At 42.2% G+C, this 27,895-nt stretch overlaps 1 protein-coding gene across 1 annotated transcript; it reads left to right on the forward strand.

Annotated features, from left to right (window-relative positions):
- Nucleotides 1–11: 11 nt before the first annotated feature.
- On the forward strand, nt 12–27,829 carry PLA2G4C (phospholipase A2 group IVC). The gene is made up of 15 exons (XM_069786862.1): nt 12–150; nt 9,045–9,085; nt 10,098–10,214; nt 11,403–11,545; nt 13,242–13,440; nt 13,713–13,830; nt 15,328–15,468; nt 16,520–16,573; nt 18,920–18,985; nt 19,583–19,705; nt 19,829–19,954; nt 20,120–20,182; nt 21,762–21,857; nt 22,838–22,992; nt 27,123–27,829. Exons 2-15 carry the CDS (start codon nt 9,074–9,076, stop codon nt 27,465–27,467), a joined length of 1,758 nt encoding a protein of 585 aa, XP_069642963.1. The 5' UTR covers nt 12–150; nt 9,045–9,073; the 3' UTR covers nt 27,468–27,829.
- Nucleotides 27,830–27,895: the final 66 nt, after the last annotated feature.

Genomic DNA, 27,895 nt, shown 5'->3' on the forward strand with positions numbered 1-27,895 from the left:
CTACCTAATGTGAGCTTCTCTGCATGAGATCTTCCAGACATACCAGACCCTCATCTTGGATGCCTGGCTGCCTCTGGACTCTGTGTCACAGGTCATTTTTGAAGTGAGAGTTTTCTGTTGTTGATTGGCTCTACTCCTGGGAGTTGTTTGGTGAGTGCCATACCAGTAACACCTTAAACAATATGTATATATATATAGGTGTGCATATAGGTAAATGATCATAAGTTTATACTTGCTTTACTAGCAGTAATTTCGTAGTAACTTACAATATATACTTGCTTTACTAGTAGTAATTTGTAATAAAGTAATTAATGGAAACAAAGCTTCCATGTCCTTGTGTATTACAGAATCCTGTGAAATGATGTTCGCAAACTTTACACCCCCACAGGTCAGGTAACCCTCACAGGTTGTGACCGTGACATTAACTGATTTCAGAAGTGGGATTCTGTAAATACACAGGTCATAGAGAAGGCTGTAGAAGAACAGCTAAAATGCAAGAGAATAGGGGATGGAAAACACCGTGGTAGGACAGGAAATGGATCATTGAAAATTGTCTTGACTGGGGGATGCTGTGAACAGAATTTCAGAAGTGGCAGGAAACTTCCAAACATAAAGCAAAGGAAGGCAAGGGAACCCTCACTGGTCTTCTCCCAGAGACATTAATGGACACAGGTATTTTTCTAAAAGGTGCTGAGCAGTGAGTTCAAGATGCTGAAAAGTGAGCTAAGGATGCAGAGGCATGAGCTTTGAATCTCTTAGTCATAGAAAGAGCCCACAACTTCAATGGTTAGAAACTAATCTTACACCTCTGGCTTTGCAAAAGCTATAGAGAGAGTATACCCGCGCAGTCTCAGGGAGTGAGATTATTCAAAAGATCTGTGTACTGGGAGCTGATGAAGAGGAGGATGATTCTGATATTGATTATGACAATGGGCTTTTTGCCCCCACCTCAGCCACACAGTTACCTGAGTCTGATTCATATGAGGTAACAGGTGCCACCCCAGTGGCCCTCTTGTACCCTATTATTAAAACTGACACAATACAACCTCCAGACCCTGCCAGAGCCACAGGAGGAACCCTCCCAACCCCACCTCAGGCTACTATGACCACTGTGTCATACAGTGCAGAAGAAGCTAAGGCACACATCCTCACAGTGTGGGAAGAAGCTGATTGAGGATTGGGTAGGATGGGTGGCAGGGGCCTTCTGTAGCCATCATTCTTGATCAGAATGAAGCCAGTGGAATATTCTTGGGAGGATGGATATTTCTTCAAAACCCCGGGGCAGGGGCCGGACAGAACACCTTTTCTCTATTATCTTCAATAACACATGATCTTAGGCAACTGCAGGGACCACAAGGTTATAACCCTCCCCCTCCTTAGAATACTCCTGACAGACTAGGTAAGTGGATACTGATGCTGGCTGCCCAGGATGTCCTTAATGAGCGAGGTGCTATACCCCAGAATATGATGTCCATGATAGCAACAGCAGGAGGGAACTCAAAACTATTGTAAAATGCTGCACCTGGGGGACCAAAAAAGCCTGGCCTTAATGTTACACAGTGAAACATGACTGGAACACCATGATGGCTCAAAGGCTGCAGAATTGGACAGCCTTTATGGGAACCCCTGAGAAGGTGGTATGTCAAAAGGAAGTGCAAGTAAGGATAGTCCAAATGTCAAAGAGAGGTCAGAATAGTAAGAATGGGGACAAAATATTCTAAGACCCCTATTAAAAGGAATCAATCACACCCAAAAAGACACCCTGACAGTCAGGAGTGAGATCCAGAACCGAGACTTTTATGGGCCTCCCTCCAAGGAATAGGGTTTATGACAGGCTAGTTAGACAGATTCCCTATACCCACTTTACGGAAACTATAGGGTAATTGTGGGAGGGACTGTACCCGCAGCCTGAATGTGGGAAGGTGCTAGAGGAAATTGCTGCATCTGCTGCTCCATCGCCACCTTTGGGAAAGTAACGGAGGAACTCCCAACTCCCAGCCCAGGGAGTTTTGATGACCTGTCTGAAGTGACTGAATTTTTTTGAATTAATATTAGTAAACATCCATGTATAGCTTTAGTGGTAAATGATAAATATTCTGTCCCTTTTCTCATGGACACAGGAGCCTCAATACCCATCATTAAAGCTAGAGACACCCCTGAATTGATCCAGATAACTCTAGAAAGTATTTATATAGCATGGATTGCTGGGAAAGACAAAAGCTCCCAGTAGCTATGATAAAGTTGACCCTGCCAAATGTAAGACTGCATGATGGTAGGGACCTTAAATACGTTAGGTATGGATATATTACAATTCCAGACCATTTGTACTGCATTAGGCATTGAGTGCCAAACTCTTGGATTCAAAACTTCGCAGTCTCTATAGGAAAAATACCAAATGAAGGGTCTACCGCCTGTTACAGGCCACACCTAAATTACCCCAAAGTTCCTTGATTCATGTATGACAATATTGTATTAGCCCTAAAGACACATTAGGCGTAATTACTTTTATTCAGGGTTTAGAATGATGGGGCATTATTCAGAATCATTCCCCATATAGTTCTCCTGTGTGGCCTGTTCGTAAAATTAATGGCACCTGGTCTTTGATGGTAAATTGAATAAAAATAGTGGACCCCTACACGCTGCCATCTCATTTATCACATATCTTGTTTTCACTACAGAGCAAACAGCCCATCCTTGGATGGCTACTGTGGATGTAAAAGATATGATTTTCATGGTCCCCTTAAAACCTGAGGGGCAAGAGCAATTTGCTTGGGGTGGAATTCAGTACACTTTTACCCAATTACCTCAAAGATTCAGACATAGCCCTGCATTATCAAATCAGGATTTAGCTCAGGAATTAGAACAAATCCCACTGGAACCAGGGGTGATAGTATACTAATATACAGACGACATTTTTATTCAAGGGGATTCTTCTGATTAGGTGCAAAGAATGCATTATTGCATCATTGTCCATCTGGAAGGTAAGGGGATTACCATCCCTGAAGGGTAAATGACAGGCACCTAGCCAAACGGCTCTATCTTTAGGCATAACTTGCCATCATGAGCCTTTCTCTATCATCTTTCTAAGTTTCTGCAATTAGATAATAAAATAAAATGTCACAGCAAGAACATATTGGGATTTCTAAGCCTTTGGAAAAGCCGTTGGTGTTCCTGAGACATGTTCCTCAGTTTCACTTGTAAAGTACATCTGTAGAAAGCAATATATTGCAGATTTTGAGAGGAAGAAGAGGCAAGAAACCCCATCTGATTGAGCATTAGAAGAACGAATGTTTTAGTCTAGAAGGTTGTGGCCACAAAAAAGAAGAGGAGACAATATCATACCAGCACCAATCTTTTTATACATGGAGAGATAAATAAAATGGTCATCAATTCCTTTATATGTTCTCTGATGGAATGATACAATAAAATTGAGTTCTCAACGCAAGAGACAGAAAGGAAATCCTTCCAGTTGGAGGAATTCTGCAGTGTGGTGATGAAGGGAGGAAAAAAGGGGTTGTCAAAGGATGATGAGGAATCTACTTCAAAAAGGTTTAAATGAGTAGCCAAATAACTGCCTTGCAGGGATCATCATACTTGACCCTTCACGAAGGCAGGAGGTGGGACTAAAAAATGGATGGACCACATAAGATTCTGTGGATCACTGAAGTGTAAATTTGCAGCACCTCCAAGCTGTTAGCAAATTTTAAAAGCATAAGGCTGAGTCTAGGATAAAAATCATAAAAAGTACTTACTCTGGCATTTGCCTTCTCTCAGCTTCAGCATTCAGAAATTATTTCACTGTATTTGAGATTGTTACAGTCATAGAAATGTTGGCTGGAAAGAAGTCCAGTGATGTTAACCTGGTACCTAAAACAATGAGATGAACTTTGCCTGCAGGGGTTCTTTTACAGGCAGTGGAGAGGAACAGATAGATCCAGAGTGAGTTGCACCTCCTCCTGCAGTTAGTGTGTATATATATATATAAAAAATCTGTGCTGTCTAGAGAAAAAACTTTATAGTGACTATTTTAAACATTAGGCAAATAAATTTAGTGTCCACCTGTGTTGTGTTAAAGGGTAAAGAAGTTTGGCAGAAAATAAACCTCCTTGTATTCCAGCTTATCCTCAGATGTCAGAGGGGCTGGGGGACACTAGGTTTAAATTCTGAGTGATGTCCAATTCAATGCTATAAGTCCAGTTGCGTTCAACATGTTGAACTATCATGATGCGGGATGCACTAATAGCATACTGCACTCCCAGCTTAGCTATGTTCAGCGCACTAGAATTACCAGACTTAGGGAGTTTGGTTGTGTTAACAAACTATCATGTCTAGATTAATGAGCAGCGCAGTTTATTAAAGCAACAGTACGGGTTCTTTTGGATTGCCGGCGATAAATACACTGTCTGCAAAGCACATGCAAATAATAATACAGTTGAATAAAAGCACATTAAATTTTGCAAAAAACTTTACAGAGATTTCTCAGTTTCCTGGGGAAGCACTGGGTATAACCAAGGGTTTGAATCTCACCCAAAAGCTGTCTCTATAGGGGGAAGAGAAGTTCAGCCTGTTGACTGATCCCAGAAGTCAGCTATGTCCTCCCAACTTGTCTATGATGGTGTCTTCCCTAACATTCCACTTTTCTTGAGCCCTTTTATATTTTCTTATTTTTTAGGTGGCACTTGAGTGACTCTACTCATACACACCTTTACTTTGATTGCTATAAAGTTCTCTTGCTTTGCTTTTAAAGGTATATGCTAGACAATTTTCAGAGTACATGCTCAGTGAGTGGTGGTCACACCTTGGAGGTGGGTAGTTTGGGGGATGGAGGCGTGTTTTGTTATTATAATGAGATTATAATGAGCAAAGTTCACCCAGAGAACATGATTTAGCATGTCACTACTCCAGAACTGGGCACTTATGATATAAATCAGAAGTAAAACAATAGCATTGACAGAACCCCCATTATTTCACCTCCTTGCTTCAGTGGATTCAATGCAGGGACCTTCCATTCTTGTTCCAGCAGTTCCAGTTCCCTATCCCTGCAGTGATATCACAGAGCCTGGCCGCGGTGTCTCCACTCCACCCTCTGTGTCGTTTCTCTTAGAGTTAGCATACCAGACTCCTCTGGTGTTGCTAACATCTAAGGTTGCAGGTTATGTTGCTTAGGGAATTATGGAACAGATTTTGTGTATATGCACTGCATCCCACCCTGGAGGTTTACCTTCCCTTAAGAGGGGGACATATCAATAAGTCGCCTCCAGCAATCATTCCGCAGCCTGCCATAGCTTATCAGCCTCCCTTCTCTCTCCACAATTTCTCTCATTTAACATCCTTCACTGAATGAGTATTTTTCTTTCCTTTGTGAATACATATACCTTTTTTTCATAATTTTGTGCATGAAATAGCTGAAAACAGACAAAAAATATTATCTATTAAATGTGTGCTGCTCAGAGGGATGCATGAAAGATTAACACATAAGAAAAAAACCAGAAGCTTATGGAAGAGAGGAAAAAGCTCATGCCTTCCTAAGAACCACAAAAATCAACCCCTGCTGATCTTAGGAAGGCATGACTTTCTTTATTTGAATGTGGTTTTGTTTGGCTTGTGGGTAATGAACCCACAAGTGGCAGTGAGCAGATGAGTGCATATGAAAAAAATCTGCATTTAACACACCTCCCTGGCAATGCAAACAAAAGCAGTTGTTTCTCACTTATTTTATTGATGTTTGCAAAAATGCTGAGGTTCTTCTGGCTGAATGTTAAGGGTGCATGTCAAGTGTACGGCGTCCTTCTGAGAACTCTAAGGTATCTGAGCCATTCATGTGTGGCTGACACATGCCATAGATGAAATGCACTCCCTCTGGCATTGCAGCTGGAAGCCTGTTGTTCCAAGAGCACTGCAGTGGCAGAATGGTTACTCTCAGGTGAAAATGGAATTAGGTCCAATTAATTACACTAAAATGCCTAAATCTCTCTGTTGACTAGGAGGGGAGCCTTTCCAGCTCTTGTGCAGATATCTGCTTGGAGGACACATGAAGTGAGGAAGGAGTCCTGGCTCAACAAGCCATGGCAGGATAATGTTGTGAGGGCATTTGGGTTAGCCCCATTCTCCTCTGGCAATTCACAGTTCTCTGCATTGCAGTCACTTGCTTTGCAGCTAATAATAAAAATGGGCACCCACCAGAGGGCTGCTGTCACTTATGAATAAAATGGTAGTAACTCAACTCAATGTCATGATGTTGCTCTTCATTAACAAAAGTAAAAATGAGACTGGGCGGGAGCTTTATATTAATTGATATGTGGTGACTTCTCTGGTTTTTTGTTGTGTTTTCCAGATGAGTTTCCGTATGTTTTCTGCAATAAGTTTATAATTGTTCTCTCTTAACTACTCAATTTAAGAGCAACAGTACCTCAGTGTATCATCATTTATGTTTTGGTGTAAGCCATATTCTTGTTCTTCTCTACTGGTCCTTGAGTAGTCTCAGTGAGGTATCTTTCTTGATTGTAAGGCCCACCTAGTACCTCTGTGCAACACGGTTCTCCAATACAATTACACCAGCTTGCTTGAGAGTGGTAGGTTAATAGGTATTCAATGGAGGGAGATAAGCACCTTATCACTTGGTGAGGGAATTGCGGTGATCTTCTTAAGAAAGTTTCTTCCTCTTCCAGGTAGACCTAGAGAAATCCTGGGGTCATTCAGCCCCCACACGGAAGTCTCACTGAATTACTGAAAGGCAGGCAGGTTGAACATGATGTTCCCTGGTTATAATCCTCGTTGGCCAGAGATTTTGCTTCAGGCACTGTCCATTCCATGGCCTGGCAGAAGCAGGGCTTCTCTTCCTGACCAGATCCCAACTGGTACAAACTGACATAAAGTCGAAGGTCCACCTTAGAGTGGTGCAAATGGTTTGTGTTATTCAGTTGAATCTGATTTTGTGAAATAGACAAGTGGACACATCACCTTTTTTTACAACTGACATCTGAGGCCTTGTTCAGTAATACTGTTTTGGAAATGTTCAGGGTGATTTTTGAGGAAAATTTTTTCTTGTGAGATGCAACATACTTTGTTGAAGAAACTCATGTAGCCAGGACTCCCCCCGCCCCGAAGTTTGAAGTACTCACCAGCCCTTCTGTTGAATTATTACTGCTCCAGTGTGGAAGAATTAGGAGCAATAAATTACTTAAAAGGTAGGCTATACATCTCTGTTCACCAGCTCTCTATTAATAGTGTGCTATGCATATACACATTAATGAGGAAAATCTGTTTAATACATGATATCATGGAAAAAGCAATGCTATATAACTGTTCAATTTCTTTCCTTCCAGTTCAACAGGGACAGTCCCAAGGGAATCTCATTAGCTAATTCAGCCAACATTGAAATCCATACAATCAATTAAGGGCATCAAGGGCACTCTGTTGAGGTGGCATAAATATTATTTCCCACATCCTAGAACGTGGACAAAAGCCAGGAGAGGTAATACCACGTATTTGTGTTCTTAGCTAGCTCTAGGATAGTCTCTCACCTCCTACTGGAAAATTATCTGTGTTGTCCATGTGACCTATCTCTCACCATTGTAGATTCTGGAAATAGTGAAAAACTTTGAAAACCAACATGAATCTGACTGAGAAAGAGGGTGATTTTCATCACAACGTTTAAAGTTTGTATCACAATATTTAAAACTTGGCAAAGATTGAAGGAATAGTAAAGATGAAGTAGACTTCCTCTTAGGGACAAGTTTTAGTACACACCAAGAAGGCACAAATTCACATAACCATTGACTCTGTTATCTAATTGTCCTTCCTATATCTCCATTTTGGTTACTTTTTCATTAAGTGCCTGACCCCAAGAAAATTATTTTGTTCACATAGATTCATTGTGATATTTATGTTCCTTACATAATCAAAGGAGAGATACAAGCATGTTTTTATTTAAGATCTTGCAAAGGAAAACTCACTTTATCTGAATTATGCATCTGTTGTTTTCCACTTATTATAGTTATTGACTATGCTGAGCACTGTGCTGGCCACTCAGGATTCGGTCTGCATAGGCTTTTTCTGAGACTGTGGGCATAAACCAGGAGACACCTGCATAAGTGTCTGGTGCTTTAGACTGTACAACTGGGAAGCAGTTAACCTGTGTCCTAAGCTCATCTCTAATGGTGGGAGGAGAAATTAGGTGGATGTTGTTTTACACTGCTGCCATCCCAGCAGTTGTCTGTGGTCAATAGATTATGATATATACTGGTTGGCACAGGAGGTTTGTTGTTAAGAAGGGCCCATACTTGCAGTTCAGAAAATGAGTCATGATACGAAGAAGAAAATGAATATTGAAACATGGCCACACTGGGACTAAACCTCTATGGATAGCAGTAGTGGCCTTTTAAATTCTGTTGGAGACATTATGGACTGGGCAGGCACATAATTAATATTGCACTTAGCATTCAGCACTTCCAGGGAGCTAGAATATTGCCGTTTGTTTTATATACACAAGCACACACCCATAAGACTACTCTTTATCTGATTCTTGAGGTTAGGTTGTTAACAGCTGGGTGTTAGGCCAAAAGGATATTCAACCTGTATCAGGAAGCTTCCATTCTCCCCTTGCGAAGCAGGATGCTGGAAACCTGAAACAGCTTTTTCATATATGTTATCAAATCAGACTGAGTCAAGTAAGCAGTAACAGCCAATGGTAGTGTAACTGTTTAAGCTAATGATGGTCATTTGGTTACCTTTGGATATACACAATATTTATTAATTCTTTTGGCATCAAATGTCTCATATTCATATGCTAGCATTCTGTGGAAATTGTGCAATATTGGCAATATTGACATGGTGGAGCAGCCAAAGCCCTCAGGCTGTGAATCATTAATCCTAGGTGATGACTAATGGGAAGCAATATATTTACTACTCAGACCTTTTAAACACTTGCTTGTTGTTTTTTTTGGCTGACCCTGGAAGAGTGTAGTAGGAAAATAAATTCATCTCCTTTGCAGTTTGAAAGATACTCTGAGCTAAGAAATTGCTGTGCATTGCCTTTTCACTAGGTCTCCAGGAAGCACAGGCAGACGTCTCAATGGCTACCAAGGTATGCTCTTTCTACCCTGGGTTTCCCCTCTATTTCCTAATCCCTCTTCTGACTGCTTCATTGTCCACATTCTATGACACTTGTGTCATGATCGTTTTTTAAAATGGATGTTCTATGCACTTCATACTAATATTTCTCTACAAAGTATTTGTAAGGACTAATTTCCATTTTTTGAGACTTCCTCTCTAGATGATAGCTAAAGAGGATCCTCCAGGACATGAATCAGAACACGGGTAGGATTCATCTTACCTGACCTTAAACATCTGCATTATAGATTTCTACATATGAGCTAGTTGTGAATACATTTCATAGTGGAGTTAAACAGGCACCTCTGGGTTGTCTGAAATATGGTTTAGGAGCGGTACTCCAAAAGTGCTTCTTGCTTTCCACTGATGTTTAAGGATGCTCAGGGGACTGCAGATTTCAGGCTGAAGTTGAATGATAAATGAGATGAATGCTGCCACAGGCATATACCTGATCTACAATACAAACGTAGGAAAGCTGTATTTCTTCAGGCTGTGTGAACATTAGATCAAGTTAGACATTTGTTTTTAACTGAAAAATACACCATTGGCTCAAGGATATCAACTAGTGAATTTCACTGAATTTGATAAATCACTTCAACAAGAAAAAATATTTCAGATTTGCAGTTACTATTGTGAAAAAACGCTAACAAGCAAAACAACATTTCCTTTTAGAAAATGGACTATTTTGTTCAGTCAGGAGTTTTGAGGGCTTTTTTAATCTGGAAGAACTGAAATTTTTGTTTGTGTTCCTTCTTCTTCACTTTCTTTATGAGGTTCATTAATACTGCCTCTTTCATCCTGTATTTAAAGTGTAATACAAAGATGGGCTCCCTGATCTTCTTTACGATGCTGTTAGGTATTGACCCAGAGTGAACATTGGCTAGTCTGTAAAAAGCTGGGTCATCTGTATGGATCCCATGTATTGATTTTCTTGCAGTGAGAATTGTTCTTACCCTGAATGTATGCCCCTTCCCTTTGTATGCCAGGATGACAATGAAGTCCGTCTGTCTGACAGTCTCTCAGAAGGTGAGATAAAAGCCACTCAGAAGAGAAAAGAAAAAGTACTGATGTGTCTGAAAAACCTTGGGATTCATTGTGACCAGGTAAGCACTGACAGTCCTATTAAGGAAAGAAGGATAACAGTCCAGTGATGTGAATGGCACACAGAGGGCCACCTGAGGTGAGGTCCAGTCCCTAGGAAGCATCATCTGTCATCACAAGTTTTCCAGTGCAGGCTTTCTGTCCACTGCTGGGAAAAGGATTCAGGCTGGGAATTTCCAAGGAGAGAAAAGGGAGCAGGACACAGAATTTTCAGTGGAATTCCCAGATGCAATTCTCATATCTATCAGCTAATTAATTAGTAAATCTACTTGCCCTTACATATAATTATATACATGCATATTTTTATAAATCTGCAGATATGTGTATATATGAATACGCCATGTGGAACAGACACAGACAGTTAACCACCTGAATGTGTTTGTATCCTAGTAAGCATGCACAAACACATATGTCTCTAATCACTCTGTGCATTCTTGTGCAAACTTTCATCTCTACCTTTGAACCCTTTCATCCTCAGATGCATACCATCACATACAATGATACAGGAACACTGGCCCCCATGGGTTTTCATATGTTCTGAACACAGGCATAGAGTATAGCTCTGCACACATCTTTGTTTGACTTCATGCTCATTTTATCCTCATGGCATGCATGGTGGGTTGACTCTGGCCAACAGCCAAACACCCACCCAGCTGCTTGCTCACTCCCCCCTCCCATGGGACAGAGAGAAAATACTGTTCAGCAACAATCAGAACATTGGTGTGTTATCAGTACCTTTTTAGCCACAAATCCAAACCACAGCACCATATGGGCTGCTGTGAAGAAAGTTGACTCTGTTCCAGCCAGATCCAGTACAACATGTTTCTTGAGAAATTTCCATGGTTGGCTGTAATAGTTCTACCCTGGTGACAAAAAAGGAATAGAGGTGACATCTAGAGAAACACAATGAGTACTGCTCAAAGTTTATTTATATTTTGAAGCTAAAGCACAGAAACATAGCCACAACAAATTTCAGTACCAGGAAGACAAGTGATAGCACAATACAAAGAAGAACCCATTCTGTGAATGTGATGTAAAGGAAAAAGAGAAATAGGGGGAAAGAGGCAGATTATGGAATGTGTCCTAAAGCAAGGAAGCAGGCCAGGTGAGAATTACAATAGCCTTTATCCCTGTGTGTTTGCTAAGCCTTTGCTCTAAAAGAAATGTGTTTTCTGTCTTCCACTCCCTAGAATAATGTGCCTAATATCGTTGTTCTGGGATCAGGCGGGGGCCTGCGTGCCATGATAGCCCTGCTAGGAACCTTGGTTGAGCTGAAGAAACAGAATTTCTTGGATGCTGTCATGTATCTGTGTGGGGTGTCGGGATCCACTTGGTAGGTGCCTGTTTTCTGGTCTGATCATGAATGTTTTTCCTGCTCCATAGATTCAATAGCAATTTGACACTTTCATCACTGTTCAGAACTCTGTGTTGGACTCACAACAGATGAACCGAGTGGTGGGTGAGATATTTGCCTGTATAATGGTGGGAGGCACAGGGAATATTCGTGACGTTAACTACAGACCAGCAAGACTGACCTTCGATCCCCAGAGAAGAAGAAATTAGTGTCTCTCAATGGTGATCCAAATAAAGAGCTCACTTGGTCATTCAGTCTTACCTTCTGGAGGAGACAATTCCCCCTGTTCACAGGCCATGAAGAGCAGCCAGGAAAGCGTTGAAAACTTCCACGTAGCATCCTACTCAGAAGCACAAGGGCTTCTTTAAATAGAGGCTGTGGTATATTTAAGAGAGGCCCATGCCACTAAGCTACTTCTCTCAAGTGTATGGGAATGAGTCAGGTGCCTAAATATAAATACCTAGAGCCATTTCAAGTACTTACTTTGCCAGCCCCCTAGCAGTTTGGAAGAGCACTGGGTGTCCTGCATGTACTGCATCAGCTCTACCAAATCTGTGGTGATGTCACTCATCCTTGTGGCAGGTTAAATGGCATTATATATGCATGATTATGGTATTGAACATTTATACCTCATTTACTTTTTTAGTCTTATCTTCTATGCAATGAAAAGAAATGACATTCAGGAACATGAGCCATTTTGCCTTAAGGCCCATGTGCAGCAAGTGAATGACATGCCAGGATTGTTCGTTACAATGAAGTGACTGTGCAGGCAGTCTAGCTTATAGGTCACATACAGACATCTGCCCTGCAAGGATAGAACTCTGTCTGCATCTAGCAGTCCTAAATTTAGATATGTCGGTATGTGTATCTGTATATGACATACACACCTCTCCTTCCATTTTACTTAAGGGGATAGGTTTATGTTCTCTAAAGGCAGACTTCCAGTGGCAGTTCAGATGCCCTAGGAGGAAATCCCATCTGGTTTTCAGTAGGTGGTTCAAGAGGACACAGGTGTTCCACAGACCTTATGTTATTGTCTGTCAAATGAGGGTGGAAGTCTTGAGCGCTTTAGGCCACCTCAACTGTCACTGTCTATGGTTAGGTACCAGATATGGTGTCTGCAGTAATCCAGAACATCTCCTTCCCTGCACAGAGTCAAGACGCATGCTGCTCTAGGTGGAGAAGGTAATGTTGTACACCTTAATTTATACCTGAACCAGGCTGTGGAGTTGGTCTTGCAACAGAGTGAGCCTTTACAACTCTGCAGGTAGTTAGCATGAGCTGAGACCTGTAAGTTTAGTAGGGGATGATGTCACTCTGCAAGTGTACCAGCTTTATTGGTCCTAATAACAGACAAAAAAAGTCACAAGTCTCTAGTGCAAAATGATGACATGATTCTACATGTTTAAGTTTGTTCCGAGTTCTTTGATGGATTATCTGTGTCTTGGCAGATTTGACATCTTTCCTACTAAAGCTTTCTGCAAAACCTGTATTCCTGCAGCAATTTACCCTTAATATATGGCATGTAGCCAGCTGAAATCCAGCTTCAGGTCATCTAACTAATTAAATGACATTATCAGTATGCAGCTGGGAAGTAAGTGATCAAGGAATAATGACACTTTTCTATGATGCAAAGTGTCTTGCTAGAGATAGGACTTTTCTTTCTTTTTAAAAGGTGCATGTCCCTCCTGTATGGAGATGGGAAATGGTCAGAAAACTTGATGTACTTGGAAAAGGAACTGTGCAAAAACCTCAGTAATTTCTCCTGGCATATCAGAAAGGCAATAAAATCCTTAGAGGAGTCATCAAAAGATGAACATTACTCACTCACAGACTTCTGGGCCTCCTGTCTTGTATACCAAATACTGCAGCAGGTAAGAAGCTAACTGCAAACACCTCAGGAGTGTTTTGAAGATCTCAGAGTAATCGCAACTAAATTTGACCTTGGTGGGTGGGGTTTTTTGAGGACTTGTATAAATCAAAGCAATATTTCAGAGCATGACATCTTATCTCTAGATATGGAAAGGTAGAAGCGGTTAATCCAACTCCTTGGTTAATCTAGTCTCCTAAGTGGGGGTGTCCTCGGTGCTATAACAGAGGGGAGGGGCATTTTATGTTCCTTCAGAAGCCCTTACTTATCTTCCAGTTTGATGAGAATGAGCTGGCTGACCACAGGGAGGCCTCAGAGACTGGAATAAACCCTTACCCGATTTATGCAGCAGTGGATAAGGAAAAACTGAATGAAGAAGGTGTAAATTTTCCAGGTAAAATACGTGCTCCTAGTCTAACTGTATCTTAAATACCATGCATTAGGTTCCTTTAATTTAATGCCAGGCATTAACTGTGCTGACATCCAATCACAGTTTGTCAGCCTATGTCTTTGTTTATAGATAATGGAGAAAAACAAGCACATGCAGGGGCTGAATCACATTCCGTAAAAGCGGCCTTTGTGTTAGGATAAGGTGAGGCATCCCTACAATAGAATGGGCTGAACAGATTAAATAAAATGTCAATCAAACAGATCTTCAAAATGTAGAAGCCTGAACTTAGGCATTTAGTGCCATCATAGATGTCCTGGTCTCCACCTGAGTATTCAGCAGGGTGCAGATCTCTTGTAAATGCTCTATAATATCTGCCAGCCCTATGTGGACCTCCAAAATAACACAGTGCTTGTAAAATTGAACTAGGCAACTATATCTTTTTTCAGTAGATAGGGAGAAGGCCTTCACATGGAGAAGTTTACTTTCAAATAACTACTTTTACCCTGTCCCACTAAACTGACTTTTCCCTCACTGCAATTTAAAACTCTGACTGTCTCCCCTATCCCTCCGTGCACAGAGGGCAGATCATCTCCTTCCACTTAGCAACTGTAGGCTTTGATTTAAGGTGATGGGACTTGATTTATAAAGCACAAACTGGCCTGGAATTGTGATAATCCTGGAAGGCCTGAGTGAGAACTGGGAACTTCATTTTGGAAAGGAAATGTGATCAAGGAAGGGATTATGAACTGGAGAGTAGGTGGCTTTCTACTTTAGGCTGGTGGGTGCGGGATAATAGTCACAACCAACAAAAAGTTTCACCATTGCTACCAAATTTTATTTTCCATACCTGTTAAAATAATCGATGTCTCTCTGGAGCAGACAGACTTCATTTAGTTGTCCACGCAGAGGCTTGTGATTCCATTTGAAATGCCTTACCATACTCTGCCTACTTTATCTACTTTTCTAAAAGACTATGAGTGTTATTTCAGTCCTGCGTCATAACTGTTGGCCTCATGCAGATGACTCAGTTCACCACAGGTCCCTAGGTACCAAGGGTTCCGAGTTACATATCTGTGGGTACTTGAATCAAGCCCAGTCTCTTCCTCTTTGTTGACTCTGAAGAATTTTAGGGCAGGTTTAGGTTGTGTGAACAGGATTACTTTGTCACCTATGCATAAGCATCTGGAGGCCTTTGAGATATCAAACACATCTGAGAGGTCTGCATAGAGCTGTACAATATGACACATGATCTGTGGGAAACCAAGACCTTTCTGGTGTGGCAGCCGGAGGCCAGGGTGGGAAGGATACCAAGAGCATATCAAAGAGCAGGTAGTAGCATGCTTATGACTTAGTTTGTTCCCCATATGCCGATTCATGCTTGTCAGCTAATATCAGGGGATTTTAGAAAGGAAGAGAAAAACAGCCAAAATGCCACCTTGGGACAGTGAGGTCATCTATGCTTCCAAATATTGAGTGACAAAGCTGTTTGATTTTTCTCAGGGACCTGGTTTGAATTCACGCCACATGAGGTTGGATATACTGCCTTGGGTGCTTTTGTGAGTACCAAACTCTTTGGAAGTGAATTTGAGAATGGTAAACTGAAGAAAAGGGGGAAGAAGAAACACATTTGTTACATGCAAGGTGAATGTTCCTAATTCTGCTTTGTAGAAAAAAAGACATGGTTAGCTATTCTGTATCTTTCTGTAAGTAACAGGAATACATCTATTATTGCATGAATGCATGCATAATAGTATATGAATTCTGGAGAGCAGTTTTTCTCACTTTGAACGTTCAAACTGGAACATCTGAATGCTTGTCTACACCCCACTGTCTACATTGACCAATTTTCTGTGGTTGTTATGGTTAGTTAGAGACATACACTGTAGATTACTGAAGTTAATATAATTATATTTCGTCCCAGCCTGGATTTCTAAATATTCTGTAATCCCAGCATGTTCACTTTACAGGGAGAGATGCTTCCCAAATTAGATTAGATACATCCTACTGTGAGGACTGGTAGCTCCTATTTTGCTGATTTGCTTCACTCTGTTTCAGTCCAGGTCCAAAATTCTTTCATTCCCTACCTAAGCAGTATAGCTGCAAATCTCATCTCACTTGTCTGTGACACAACTAAATGTATCTGGTATCCTTAAACACATCTCGCATTTAATGACTTCATGCCCCAGTGTCCTCAAAACACACCCTTGGCATCATGGTGGGGGTGGGGGGTGTGGAAACAGGAGAGAAAAAAACAAAAAGCACTCTAGCTCTTACTATTTAATTCACTCAGAAGGGGAAAAAAAAATAAAATAAACACAACACATCCATGAAGACTACTTATGCCTTCAGGCTCATGTGTGAGCCTGGCCCAGCGAAGTGCTTGACCAAGAGTTCTGATGTGTGAGAGTACCTGATGTTTTCCAGGGGACTCAGGCCTTAAGTAACTTAAAAAGCTGGTCCACAAAAATATGTAGACCCAGTAGGAGGAAGAGGGAGTAAATAATCTCAGGAGGTGTATAATCCTTTCAGCAGACAGTAAGGGAAGACTAGGCAAGGAGTTTTGATTTAGACATCTGTCTTACAGATTTTGAAAGTTAAGAGAAGTGTACTACTGAAAGGCAAACTTGGATTGAATTCTTAGTGAGACTGTTATAAAGCAATCACTTCAAGCACGTTTTCTTTTTTGTTTCAGGCTTATGGGGGAGTGCACTTGGAAGCATAGAAGAAATTCTAAAGTTTATACGAGGTACTACCTTTTTTCTGTCAAATCAGTTGTTGTACCTGCTGAAATTGAGCACATACTTCACATTACCCTCAAGTAATCCCTGCAGTCCTCTAGTTCCAAACAGATATACAGCTATGCCTTACAGAAGCTCCGCTGGTACTCTAATCACCCTTCTTCCAGCATTCAGCAGAATGCCAAGAAAGTTTGCTGATGGTGGTTTGAAATACATTTATGGAGAGTGGCAAGAATGAAAGAAGATTCTGTGATGAAAGATTGAAATACTCATCAGTTTAAAGAACAGGGTTAAGATAAAACATGAGAATCATTCAGCCTAGTGTATATTTCCCCATGTGAACTCTTCCGAGAACACAAGTAACAGTGGCAGGCTAGAGATGCAGCAGTCTGCACAGCAGCTCACACAGAAGGGGGCCAGCAGCTCTGCTGAGGACAGCATCCACACCCTCAGCAATTATGGTTCCACATTACAGGGTATGGTCTCCAGCAGCTGTTGGAGTAATGTTCCCTGTAATGTCAGAGGCCTCCATCAAAATGGAGCTACAAAAGAAGGCTGCAGCTCTGCAGGTCTCAGGCTGCAGGCAGTGCCTGTGGCCTCTTGCTGAGGCTGGGGAAGCAGAAGGTGGTCTTGGAGCTTGCAGAATTTTCCTTGTTGAGGATCTGTGTCTCAAAGTAAAGGTTCTGTAGGAGGAGGTCAGCAGACTTCACAGCATCTGAGATGATAAGGCAGAGATTGTCCAGATCTTATCCAAGACTGTGCAGCTTGAAGAGCCAAAATTCCAACTGTATCAAAGGAGAAGTGCTCTGTGCATATCAGAGAGAAGTGGACACTGTCACGATGGCAAAAACTGGAAGCTGGTGACTTCTGACACCAGGAGGAAGGCTCCTGCTCCACCTGAAGATTTCCAATTATGGAATACATTTAGTAAGCTCAGGAAAGATGAGAGACTGCAAGCATGAGGGACTGAGAGCTCTGTCAAATGAAGCATGAGAGTCAGAGGAGCCTGACCACCAATAGAAGGACCGGCTAGCTGGAAAGCAGCTTTTCAGTCAAGACCTGGGTGTCCTGGTGAACACCAAGTTGAATGCAAGCTGGCAGTGTTCCTCTGTGGCAAAGGCGGCTAATGGTATCCTGGGCTGCATTAGGAAGAGCACCACCAGCAGTTCAAGGGAAGTGATCCTTCCCATTTACTCAGCATTGGTGATGCCACACCTGGAGTACTGTGCCTGGTTCTGGGTTCCCCAGTACAAGAAAGATGTGGACATACTCGAGGGAGTCCAGGAAGGGGCCACAAAGATGATTCAGGGACTGGAGCATCTTTCATACGAGGAGAGACTGATAGAGCTGCAGAAGAGAAGGCTCAGAGGGATCCTGTCAATTAGTATAAATACCTGATGTGAGATTCAAAGAAGATGGAATCAGACTCTTCTCAGTAATATCTACTGAAACACAAGAGGCAATGAACATAAATTCAAATACAAGAAATCCAATTTAAACATAAGAAAACCATTTTTACTGTGAGGATGGTTGAACACTGGAGCAGGTTTCCCAAAGAGACTGTGGAGTCTGCATTCTTGGAACAATTTGAAAACCCAGCTGGATATGGACCTGAGCAACTTGCTGTATCTGACCCTGCTTTGATCAGAGGAGGTGGACTAGGTGATGTCCAGAGGTCCCTTCCAACCTCAGCTGAATTTCTCTGAAAACAACCAAAATAAAACACTGCTTCTTGCACATCATTTTAGACATTTACATCATTGTTACAAACATTTGAGTTACTCACCTTAAGGTGTCGTTGTGAGTGAGAAAGAAGAACTTCACAGGTGCTCTTCACAGATACATTTAGGTACTGCATAAAGATGTGATGAAACTTTGTCTGGAAATGCCTCTCCATTGAGTATAAATTTATGGTAACATGAGCGTGGACTGTAGAAGTCCAATTTTGGTTGGGTAAACCTCTGCCAGTACCACAGGGGAAAGTGTAAATATCATGTCAGTGAATGTGGACTGATCTTCACATCAGATTCTTTGTGATGTGGAAGCATCAGAGATGATATCTTAAACTCTGAGGTAGGAGGGAGTTGGGGGAATAATAGAGGTGACTGAGATGCCATCAGGTATCTGAGGCATCAAACGCAGAGCTATGAGTGAAGAACAGAACCAGCAGGAGATTAGTACTCTTCTGGAGTGTCAGCCACAAGGCAGGTGAGATCCTCCAAGGAATCCGAAATAGCACTGTACATCTATGTTTAGGTGCATGGCTAGCTTTCCTGATGTCTTTCACTGGCAGACAATGACTATTTTATTGCAAAGGGTATTCTTATTTTAATTATCCTTTTATTTCTTCCTAGACAGTCTCGCCTTGTTCCTACAAAGAAGTGTTTACTCAGATGAAGATATGTTCTCACACAGACTTGGTGGGTTATTGTGTTTCTTAGGGGTTTTTTAATTATTTTTTTAAATTTAGCATTCTTTTCTGCTTGCCCCAGAAAAATACAAAATGCATTCCCACAGTATTCTTGGTAATACTGGAAGAAAGCACACCAGGCTTTACTCAAATCATCATTACATTTCTTATTCCTGTATGTATGTATGTATTTATTTATTTATTTAAAAATTCAAAATGGGAATGAAGTATTTGAGGCATATTAGAAAATTCCCATTTAATCCAAACTATATTTGTGTTCCTCCTCCTGCTACTTTTTTTCATGGAACTTTTCTTCCAAGATGAACACAAAGGCCATCTGAATCCTGGTATGGTTGTGCAGCTGCCCAGATGTGAATTCTTAGGGTTAGGTGTTTTTACTGTCAACAGAGAGAAATACTCACTTTGGCACATGGTTCCTCTCACCAGCTTAAACTTCTTTAGCACAAGAGGAATGAGGTTAGTCTTTCTACAGATTCCATTGAATGCAGGGACTACATCTTCACTAATTCACATGTCAGTTATGGGCTAATCAGATGTTTGGTAAGATAAATTCGGTAAGATGTAACTTTAATCTTATCTTTCTTAGGGAGCAGTTTAGGTAACTTCACTGTTTATGAGGCTTCTCTTCTTCTACTAGACCTTCAGTTGTGTGCTGTAAGTGGGAGTGATCCTACAGAAGTCTTCAAGAAATTGTTGAATATATGGTCAGGCAAGTGAATGATGCTAAGATTTCTAAGCACTTGTGTTCTCAGTAATCTGGTTTTACAAATGGCGATTCCTTTGTTGTGCATTCTCATATTTTCATTTTCTTCTTTTCTCTCTTTCTAAGAAGACAAGGAAAAAAGTGCATCCTACCAGCTGTGCATTGAAATGTGTAATACTTGGGCAATGAAAAACAAGAAGGAAAGAATGGAAAGCTGTGCTGAACTGGCCAAAGAGATAGAAAAGGAATTTGGAGGCAAGTATTGTACATTAATGCTTATCATAAGGATGATGCCCTCTCCATCCCAGGTAGAAATACCCACCTGCATTTGTAGTAAAAAGTTGCCCTGTAGGTTGCCATGTATCTGTTTCTCTAACGTGACTGGGTTTTGTGCTTTTTTTTCCACTTGACCTTCCTCAGTGTTTCTTGGAGAAGAAGGTACTCTAGAAGGAGTGTTACCACCACACAGTGAAATCCTCCTAGGCAAGTTTATCTCTTTTTTAGTATCTTTTATTACTCTTTGTATTGTATGTGCTTTGAAAAATTCCAGCTTTGGAGTTTTGTGAACTTGAATTCCAGTGTAAATCTTGGGTGCAGCCACTGTAGGAAGATCTGGTGAAAACCATGTTGCAGAATACTTGCCAGTGATATTCTCATCCAGGGACTAGTTTCCAGTATTCACAAAGCTTTCAGGTCTCATGAAAGCATTTAGAATCTGCCTACCTAAGTAAATATAGTAAGAGGCCTAATCCTGAACAGTCACCATTTCTCACTTATCTTTGCTCCTGACTGAGCTTGTGTTGTCAGCAAGACCTCTTAGACATCCCAAACTGATGAAGTATAGGATCTTGGCAGCTGCAGGTAGTGGATTACTGAGTAGATAGCTGTTGGACCCCTAGGGTGCCCTGATCTCAAGCATCATTTGGAACTTCGATCACTAGAGAAATTTTGAAATAAAAAGTCATGAACCAAGACATCCTGAAGCAAAACTGGGTTTTCCTTAGCAGTCAACTCCATTCTTCCTGTGGGTTGGTTTTTTTTTGGCAGCCGATCAGCATTTCTGCCCTTTTACCTAAACTGAAGCTTGTTTACAACAAACTGGACTCATTTAGCTTATATCTGCAATATTTAATAGACTCGGTTGTGGGTGAAATGAGGACTGTTTGGATTTGCATCAAAGAGAGCAGGAAGAGGCCTAAGCAAGACACAAATAAGTTGCAGAGTAAAATTTCACGCTGAAATTCCTCAAATACATTTGCACTGTTTAGCTGGTACGTTATCTGTTTAGATCCAGGGCTCTGCTAGTTCCATCATCCACAGTGTATGGGCAGTTTTTGGTCAGTTCCTTCTGGAGTGAACTGACTAGTACTCTGAGATTAAATCTGGACATTGCAGACGGGTCTTTATTCTCTCCAATGCCTGTTGCAAGGAGTGTGTTCACAGGTAAGGCCTGGATCGTCCGTGTCTGCGCAATACAGTTCTCCAAACTCTTTCACTGGGCTGATCTTCTCACGTTCTCTCACATGATCTCTTGATGCCCTCATGGCTCTCCGCTAATATTATCCCACCTCATACAGGTCATTCTACTGGGCTGTAGCATGGCTCTCGCTTTATTCAGGGTACTTTCAGCTGGAAAGAAGATGAAGAGGAATAACAATCCCTCTGAACCACAAGAATGCTGTAAGAGCCCCAGAAAAGATCAGGCCTCACTCTTGTACAGCACTGGCGTAACCAGTCCACTCCAGAGCCTGTGAGCCTCAAGCACAGTGAATGTGCCAGCTGGTGTAGGGCCCAAGGCCTGTATAGTTTGTGCCTTGAGTGGCTTATTCAAATCTGTTTCAGCTGTACTAAGATTCCATTGCTTAATGTTAATTATTTGAACTAGTGCAAAGCATAGTTCTTCCTCTTCTGAAGCGCTCAGGCCTTGGCCCTCAGGCTGTCTATACACTATCTGCACATATGTTCTTCTAACACCACACATCTCCCCCAGATTTTGTTGCACCAGTTGAAAAGTGAAGTTCTCTAGATTCAATTATGTTCTGAATTTATTTTCTCTTCCCAGGCTCGGTGTGGGGTGTCAGTAAGATGGTGTTGAAAACAATCCAATGTGCATTGACCTGGAAATGGGGAACGACGAATAACTTCCTTTACAACTGCCGTAAGAAAATCCAATGAAATCATGGTTTGTTTATATTCAGAAAATACAGAGTGGCTATGCTATCCAGCTAGATCTATGGGATGCATGGGGTTTAGCAGAGCTTTTATGCTGTGTTTGTGTGATGTTAAACCAAGAAAACTGTCTTTGCCATTTACCATCTTAAAATGGTGAGTTAGATAGCTTTCCTTTCCAGGATCCACCCTCTCTTAACATCATCCCATTACAGGCAGCAAATAAACTAGTCATAAACAGAATTATTTCACACTATGGGAATCCAGATCTGCAACGTCATTGCAGATATATAAGCTCACTTCTGTCACATGAATACGGGCATCTAATGTCCCACAAACTGCCCTTTGTACAAGGGACAACAGCATTAAGTTGGAAGACCTATAGGACCCCTGTGCCCTTTTGGAGGAGAACCTGGAGGACACAAGAAGTAAACTAAGGAGTTGGAACTGGACAGCTAAGTTTATGAAATTGAGTTATGCTCATGATGCATGAGCAGTAACATTGGTCTCTAGATTCCATTGCCTGCACCAGCTGGATGTTCACTTACAATAACGGAAGCTTTGGCACCTAGTGCATAAGTGGAAACCTGCATTTAGACAACTGCAGTTAGGTGTCATGATATCTAGCTGGCTCATGCATTCATTCTCCTCTCAAAGATCTTCTAATCTTAAAACTATGGGTGCATAGTCCTAGGGGTGTGATTTCTTGACCTCCAAAAAGCCCATCAGGAATTCTGGTCTGCAACTGACCTTAGCCAGAGAGAGAGGTAGGTCAGAGGAATGTGGATTCCTCTTGTCAGAACACAGCTGGACATCTGGTTGGGCAGGAGAGGCAAGGAAAGGTAGATTTCAGTACATTTTTGGGGTGCATCATGAGTGAAGACCAATGTACTCTTTCGGGGCTGGTCATGTATATATTTATTCATATACGTCTTTATGAGATCTCATTGCTTTTTTTCATTTGATTAGCTAACTTTCAGTCCTCTTACCTGGTCAAAACCAAACTCATCTCTTTGATTGATGCTGGCCTGGCAATAAATTCTGCCTATCCTCTGGTCCTTCGAGCAAAGCGGCGAGCAGATCTGATAATTTCCTTTGATTTCAGCTCTGGAGATCCTTTTGAGGTACATATGTGTCTATGGCTTTGGAGACCCTCCTTTGGGGTCATTGGGTTGGGGACTGCAGAAATGCATTACAATCATTGTCAAAGCAATTTTCAAAGAAGTGTCTGAACAGATTCTGACAGGTTGGTACACTGACCATCCCATTGTTTGGGCTTCTTTTCTAGGTGGTTGGCAGAAACAGATACTTCTAGAACATGAGCCATTTTGTCTGTCTTGCTCACCGGTGTTGTATGGTAACCTACAAAGGTTATCAAGCTTTCAGGCTATCAAGGGTGCATCGGGGGAAAGCTCACAAATTTCTTATCCTCCCTTTTGCCTTAGGGCTGACTAGAATTTTTCTGCCTGTAAGTGATATTACTCCTTCCATAACGGCAGTTGATAACATTCATCAAAGAGAACCTCATCCTGCTGATCGGGATGAGGAAACAAGGTGTTGACATTAAATTCTTCCATATTGTTGGGGGAATTAGGTGGGGGAAGGACACTATACAAAACTATCACCCTTTTTTGCTGTAGTTCCTTCCAAACATAGTGTTTGATTTGAATCAACCTCCAAAAGAAATTCCAAGTTGATGAAGTTAAGTGCCTCATAAGAATTTAAAATGTGCTGGTATATGTCAGATTACTGCCTCTCTGGGTATTTTCAGAGTGGTCACTTTAGGGAGAGTGGAGGCAGCTGCATCTGGAGTCTCTGGCTCCTTTGGGCTTCTTACAGTAGGATTTGAAAACAGATTAACTGATCTCTTCAAGTGCCCATTTCCATTTGACTACAGATAAGATTGTCAGGGAGGAGCAAGAGCCAGCTCATCCCTAAGGCACAGGGAGCCAGGCTCAATAACATGACAAGCAGGGCAGGGGCCTCACCAGGCAGGGTCCAGCCCTGCAGCACCTGGGAGAGACAATCAGGGCAGGTCTGAGGATGGCAGACACGATCAATCGGGAGTCCAGATTATCAGGCAAGGCCATGGTGAAAAGGCAGGTCCAGGGTCAAGCTGGGAAGTCAGTCCATGGGTCAGAGTGTGGATCAGTGGAGTCCATGGACAGGCACAACTGTGCCTGAGCTGAACACTGCTACTTGTACAACACCAGTGAGGACCCTGGACCAATGGCAAGGGTACGGGTGGAGGCCCCAGGACCATTAAGGCCTATTAGTTCATTCAGGACCCTGGCAGTAGCCTTCCATCCCAGTAAAGTGTTTCCTCATGCTTGGGAGGTCTGGGTTCAGAAGGGCCTTGCTGTAGCGTGATTTCGTCACTGTAGTTGTCAGTGAGCTGTTTCAGGGGACACAGAGCCAGGGCAGGGACTAGTAACTGGGAAGGGAACACGGCACGAGAGATTTGGTGTTGGGTAAGAGTGTTCAGGCCAGGATCCAGGCTGGACTGAGAGTGAAGAGAGGGGGGCAGGGGGTCCTCTGAGCTGTCCCTGGCAAGCCTTGGAGGGCTGGCAGGCTTGAGGAAGGACATTGCTCAGGAGCCTGGGGATGGGTAGGTGGTTGTCAGCATGAGGACATCAGAGCCCAGGGCCAGGATCAGCCCTCAAGAGGAGTCATAGTGGCAAGGTCTTACACAGGTGTCATCCAGGCCCCATGGTGCTTGGCACAGAACTCAGGAAGGCCTGAGCTAACTGGCAAGGCCAGCTGCTCCTGAGGGAAAGGGAGCCAGAGCAGGCAGGGCAGGGCCTTGCCAGACAATGCTCAGTTTCACAGGGTCCAAGTGAGTCAAACAGGGCATGCTTGGAGATGGCAGTCAGGTTCAGACAAGGGTTGGAATCATCAAGTAAGTTTGCTGTGATGAGGCAGGTCCAAGGTCAATTTGGGAAGTCAATATGGAGCAGGGTTGGTGGCAGCAAGGATCAGGTCTGCTGAGGGTAACCAGTCCAGTGATCACTGGGCAGGTCCGTAGTGATGACACCATTCCAAGTTCAAGCTGGAAAGTCAGCCTTTGGGACAGGGCCCAAATCAAGAAGGCTAAGGCATAGGCATGACTGTGTATCATAGATTAACCCCAGCTGGCAACTAAGCACTACACAGCTGCTTGCTCACTCCCCTGCGGTGGGATAGGGGAGAGAATTGGAAGAGTAACAGTAAGAAAACTCATGGGTTGAGGTAAAGCCAGCTTAATAGGTAAAGCAAAAGCCCTGTGCAAGCAAAGCAAACAAGGAATTCATTCCCTACTTCCCATGGGCAGGCAGGTGTTCAGCCATCTCCAGGAAAGCAGGGCGCCATCACGCCTAACGGTTACTTGGGAAGACAAACACTAGAACTCCGAACGTCCCTCCCTTCCTTCCTCTTCCCCCAGCTTTATATACTGAGCATGAGGTCATATGGTATGGAATATTCCTTTCGTCAGTTGGTGTCAGCTGTCCCAGCTGTGTCCCCTCCCAACTACTTGCACCCTCAGGCTCCTCACTGGTGGGGTGGTGTGAGAAGCAGAAAAGGCCTTGAGTCAGTGTAAACACTGCTCAGCAATAACAAAAACATCTCTGATTTATCAACACTGTTTCCAACACAAATCCAAACCATAGCCCCATACTAGCTACTATGAAGAGAATGAACTCTATCCCAGCCAAAACCGGCGCACTGTGGCTGAGCAGGAGACCAGTGCACCTAGGACATAGCTCATGTAGGGGTTGAAGACCAAGGCCTGAGATTAAATGGAGCTCATGGGAAGGATCTGGTCCTTACCAGCTCACACCTCAACAAGAATGAAGGAAAAGGGGTTTGGAAAATGTAGTTCTGCAAGGAAGAAGAGCAGAAACCCTTATTAGAGATAAGAGAGGGCCCTATCAAATGCAGAATACTTTTTGACAGTATTTACAGCAAAACAGATCTTTTGCCTTTGAGTAGATCTGGTATCAGTATCTGTAAGAATTTTGGTCGGCTTCCCTTTGTGTAGTCTTTTTCTTCCTAATATACTCAATTTCCTTTCTCCTTTTATAAACAAATTTCATTACAAACAAGTATAAATGTACAATACTGTTTCTGTAATTGCTTCTGTTTAAACATATAAGCCCAGGGGATGAATCTGGGGGGCTTGAGTTAAAAAAGAACTTGTTAGGCTTTCAAAATGTTATTACTATTTGGTATCATTCCAGGAAGATGCTGTGAGAAGTTTGATTGTCTTTTGTGACTACAAGAGTCATCATGTCTTTAGCTACAACTCCACCTTTTCCCAATAGTGGTTAAGGAAAAGTGATAAATCTGTAGTTTAACACCCGAGACAATTTGGTGTTGTGACAGAAATACCAAGGTGTCAGTAAGTGCCTGTCTATGGGAGAGTCCAGTAGTGTTCTTAGTGCCTAAGGCCCGATCTTTGGTTGTGAAGTGCATTCTTTGTGGAGGGGTTGTTGGAATGAATTGCATAAGATGCCTTTTACTCTGGGAAGCTTACATAAAGTGGCTCTTGTTCACCACCCTTGTGCCATCTAGAGCAGAATATTGCAAACACATTCAGAGAGTGAAAAGGACTCAAAGGTTGTTCCTTCTCCTCAACTCCTAAACAGTTGGGAGTAATATTTCTCAGGGACACCACAGAAAATCTCAGTTTGTGCAAGCTCCCAACACACCTACCCCAGTCAATGCTTTCACGCAAAATCAAGGCAACATTAAAGTTAATGTGTGTCTTGAATCAGGTGGGTTATTGTCTCCCTTTCATGGTCAGATCCACATAAGTGACATACAGCAAGTGTTGAATTTTGTCAGAGTGGTAGAGCAACAGGAGGGGTAGCTTGGGAAAGTAAAATTTGTTTTGAAAGTCTGTGGACCTGGTGATGTCTTCAGACTGTTTTAGAGATGCCAAATCCCTTTAATTTGGACATCTTTCAGCGTCAGCCACATTGCCTTTGTGGGTGTAGCTGTAATTTGTTAAACAAAGATTCTTGCTGGAAGTGACCCCAGAAGTGAGTGCTTGATTTTCATTTGTACTCTGGACTTAGTCTGTTCCTCAGAGAATGCTTGAGGAAAACGTAGACTTTTAAGTATATTATACGTTACAATTAAGTAAAGTCTAAGAAACTAACAACCATTGTTCTGTAGCAATTAATTTTATTACTGGACATAAGATTGATTTATTCTAGAAGTTCAGAAACAAGCAAACAAACTAAAAAATGAGTACAATTTCTCTGTGTCTCAGACTATCAAGAAAACAGCTACGTACTGCCAGAAAAATGGTATCGCATTTCCCAAGATAGAGGATCAGGAAATGGATAAGGAAAACCCTTCTGAATGCTATATCTTCCAAGGAGACAAGTCATGCCCTACAGTCATGCACTTTCCACTCTTCAACAACGCGAATTGTTCTGGTAACACGTACTCTATGCAACTTCATCTCTGTATATTTGCATTTCATATTCTCCACCCCCAGTGCCATGCATTTCAGACTCCTTCTTTACTCAGTGCTGCTGCCACAAATGGACACAGAAGAAAAGGAACAGGGCAGCCTCTCTGTATAATGGATAGAAGCTTGCATGGGCATTAATGTACTCACCCTCTCAGATAGGCGATGTATGTCCTGAGCTATAAGGATTTTACACTTTTCTTGGTTTGTTCTGTAAATCAGTGTAATTAAACTGTGGTCATTCTACTAAAGAGGAGTTGGGGAGGCATTACATTTAGAAGCCAGAGTAGCCAAGTCTGGGATATTTACCACTGCTTCCTTTTATAGTTATTGATGAAGAACAGGCACGTCCAGAGTGAGATTTATCCCCCTCTCTCAGACAACTGATGAAGCAGGTGATGAAAGAGGCACTTCCAGACTCTGACTGATCTCCTCCTCTCTCTTCACTGGCTACAGCAGGATCTTAATGTGATATAGGTCTTGTATGTGAAACTTGCAGATCTCCAGGGATTAATGTTTTCCTTATGTCCATGCTTTTCTTGAATGATCTTGTAGTTTTCTGTTTGGCA

Source organism: Haliaeetus albicilla, chromosome 7, assembly GCF_947461875.1.
Source record: "Haliaeetus albicilla chromosome 7, bHalAlb1.1, whole genome shotgun sequence".
Classification (NCBI taxonomy): Eukaryota; Metazoa; Chordata; class Aves; order Accipitriformes; family Accipitridae; genus Haliaeetus; species Haliaeetus albicilla.

Coding starts and splice junctions, on each gene's coding strand:
- PLA2G4C (XM_069786862.1), top strand. Junction 15,469..16,519: donor ACACATTTGTTACATGCAAG/GTGAATGTTCCT, acceptor TTTTTGTTTCAG/GCTTATGGGGGAGTGCACTT. Junction 19,955..20,119: donor GATAGAAAAGGAATTTGGAG/GCAAGTATTGTA, acceptor GACCTTCCTCAG/TGTTTCTTGGAGAAGAAGGT.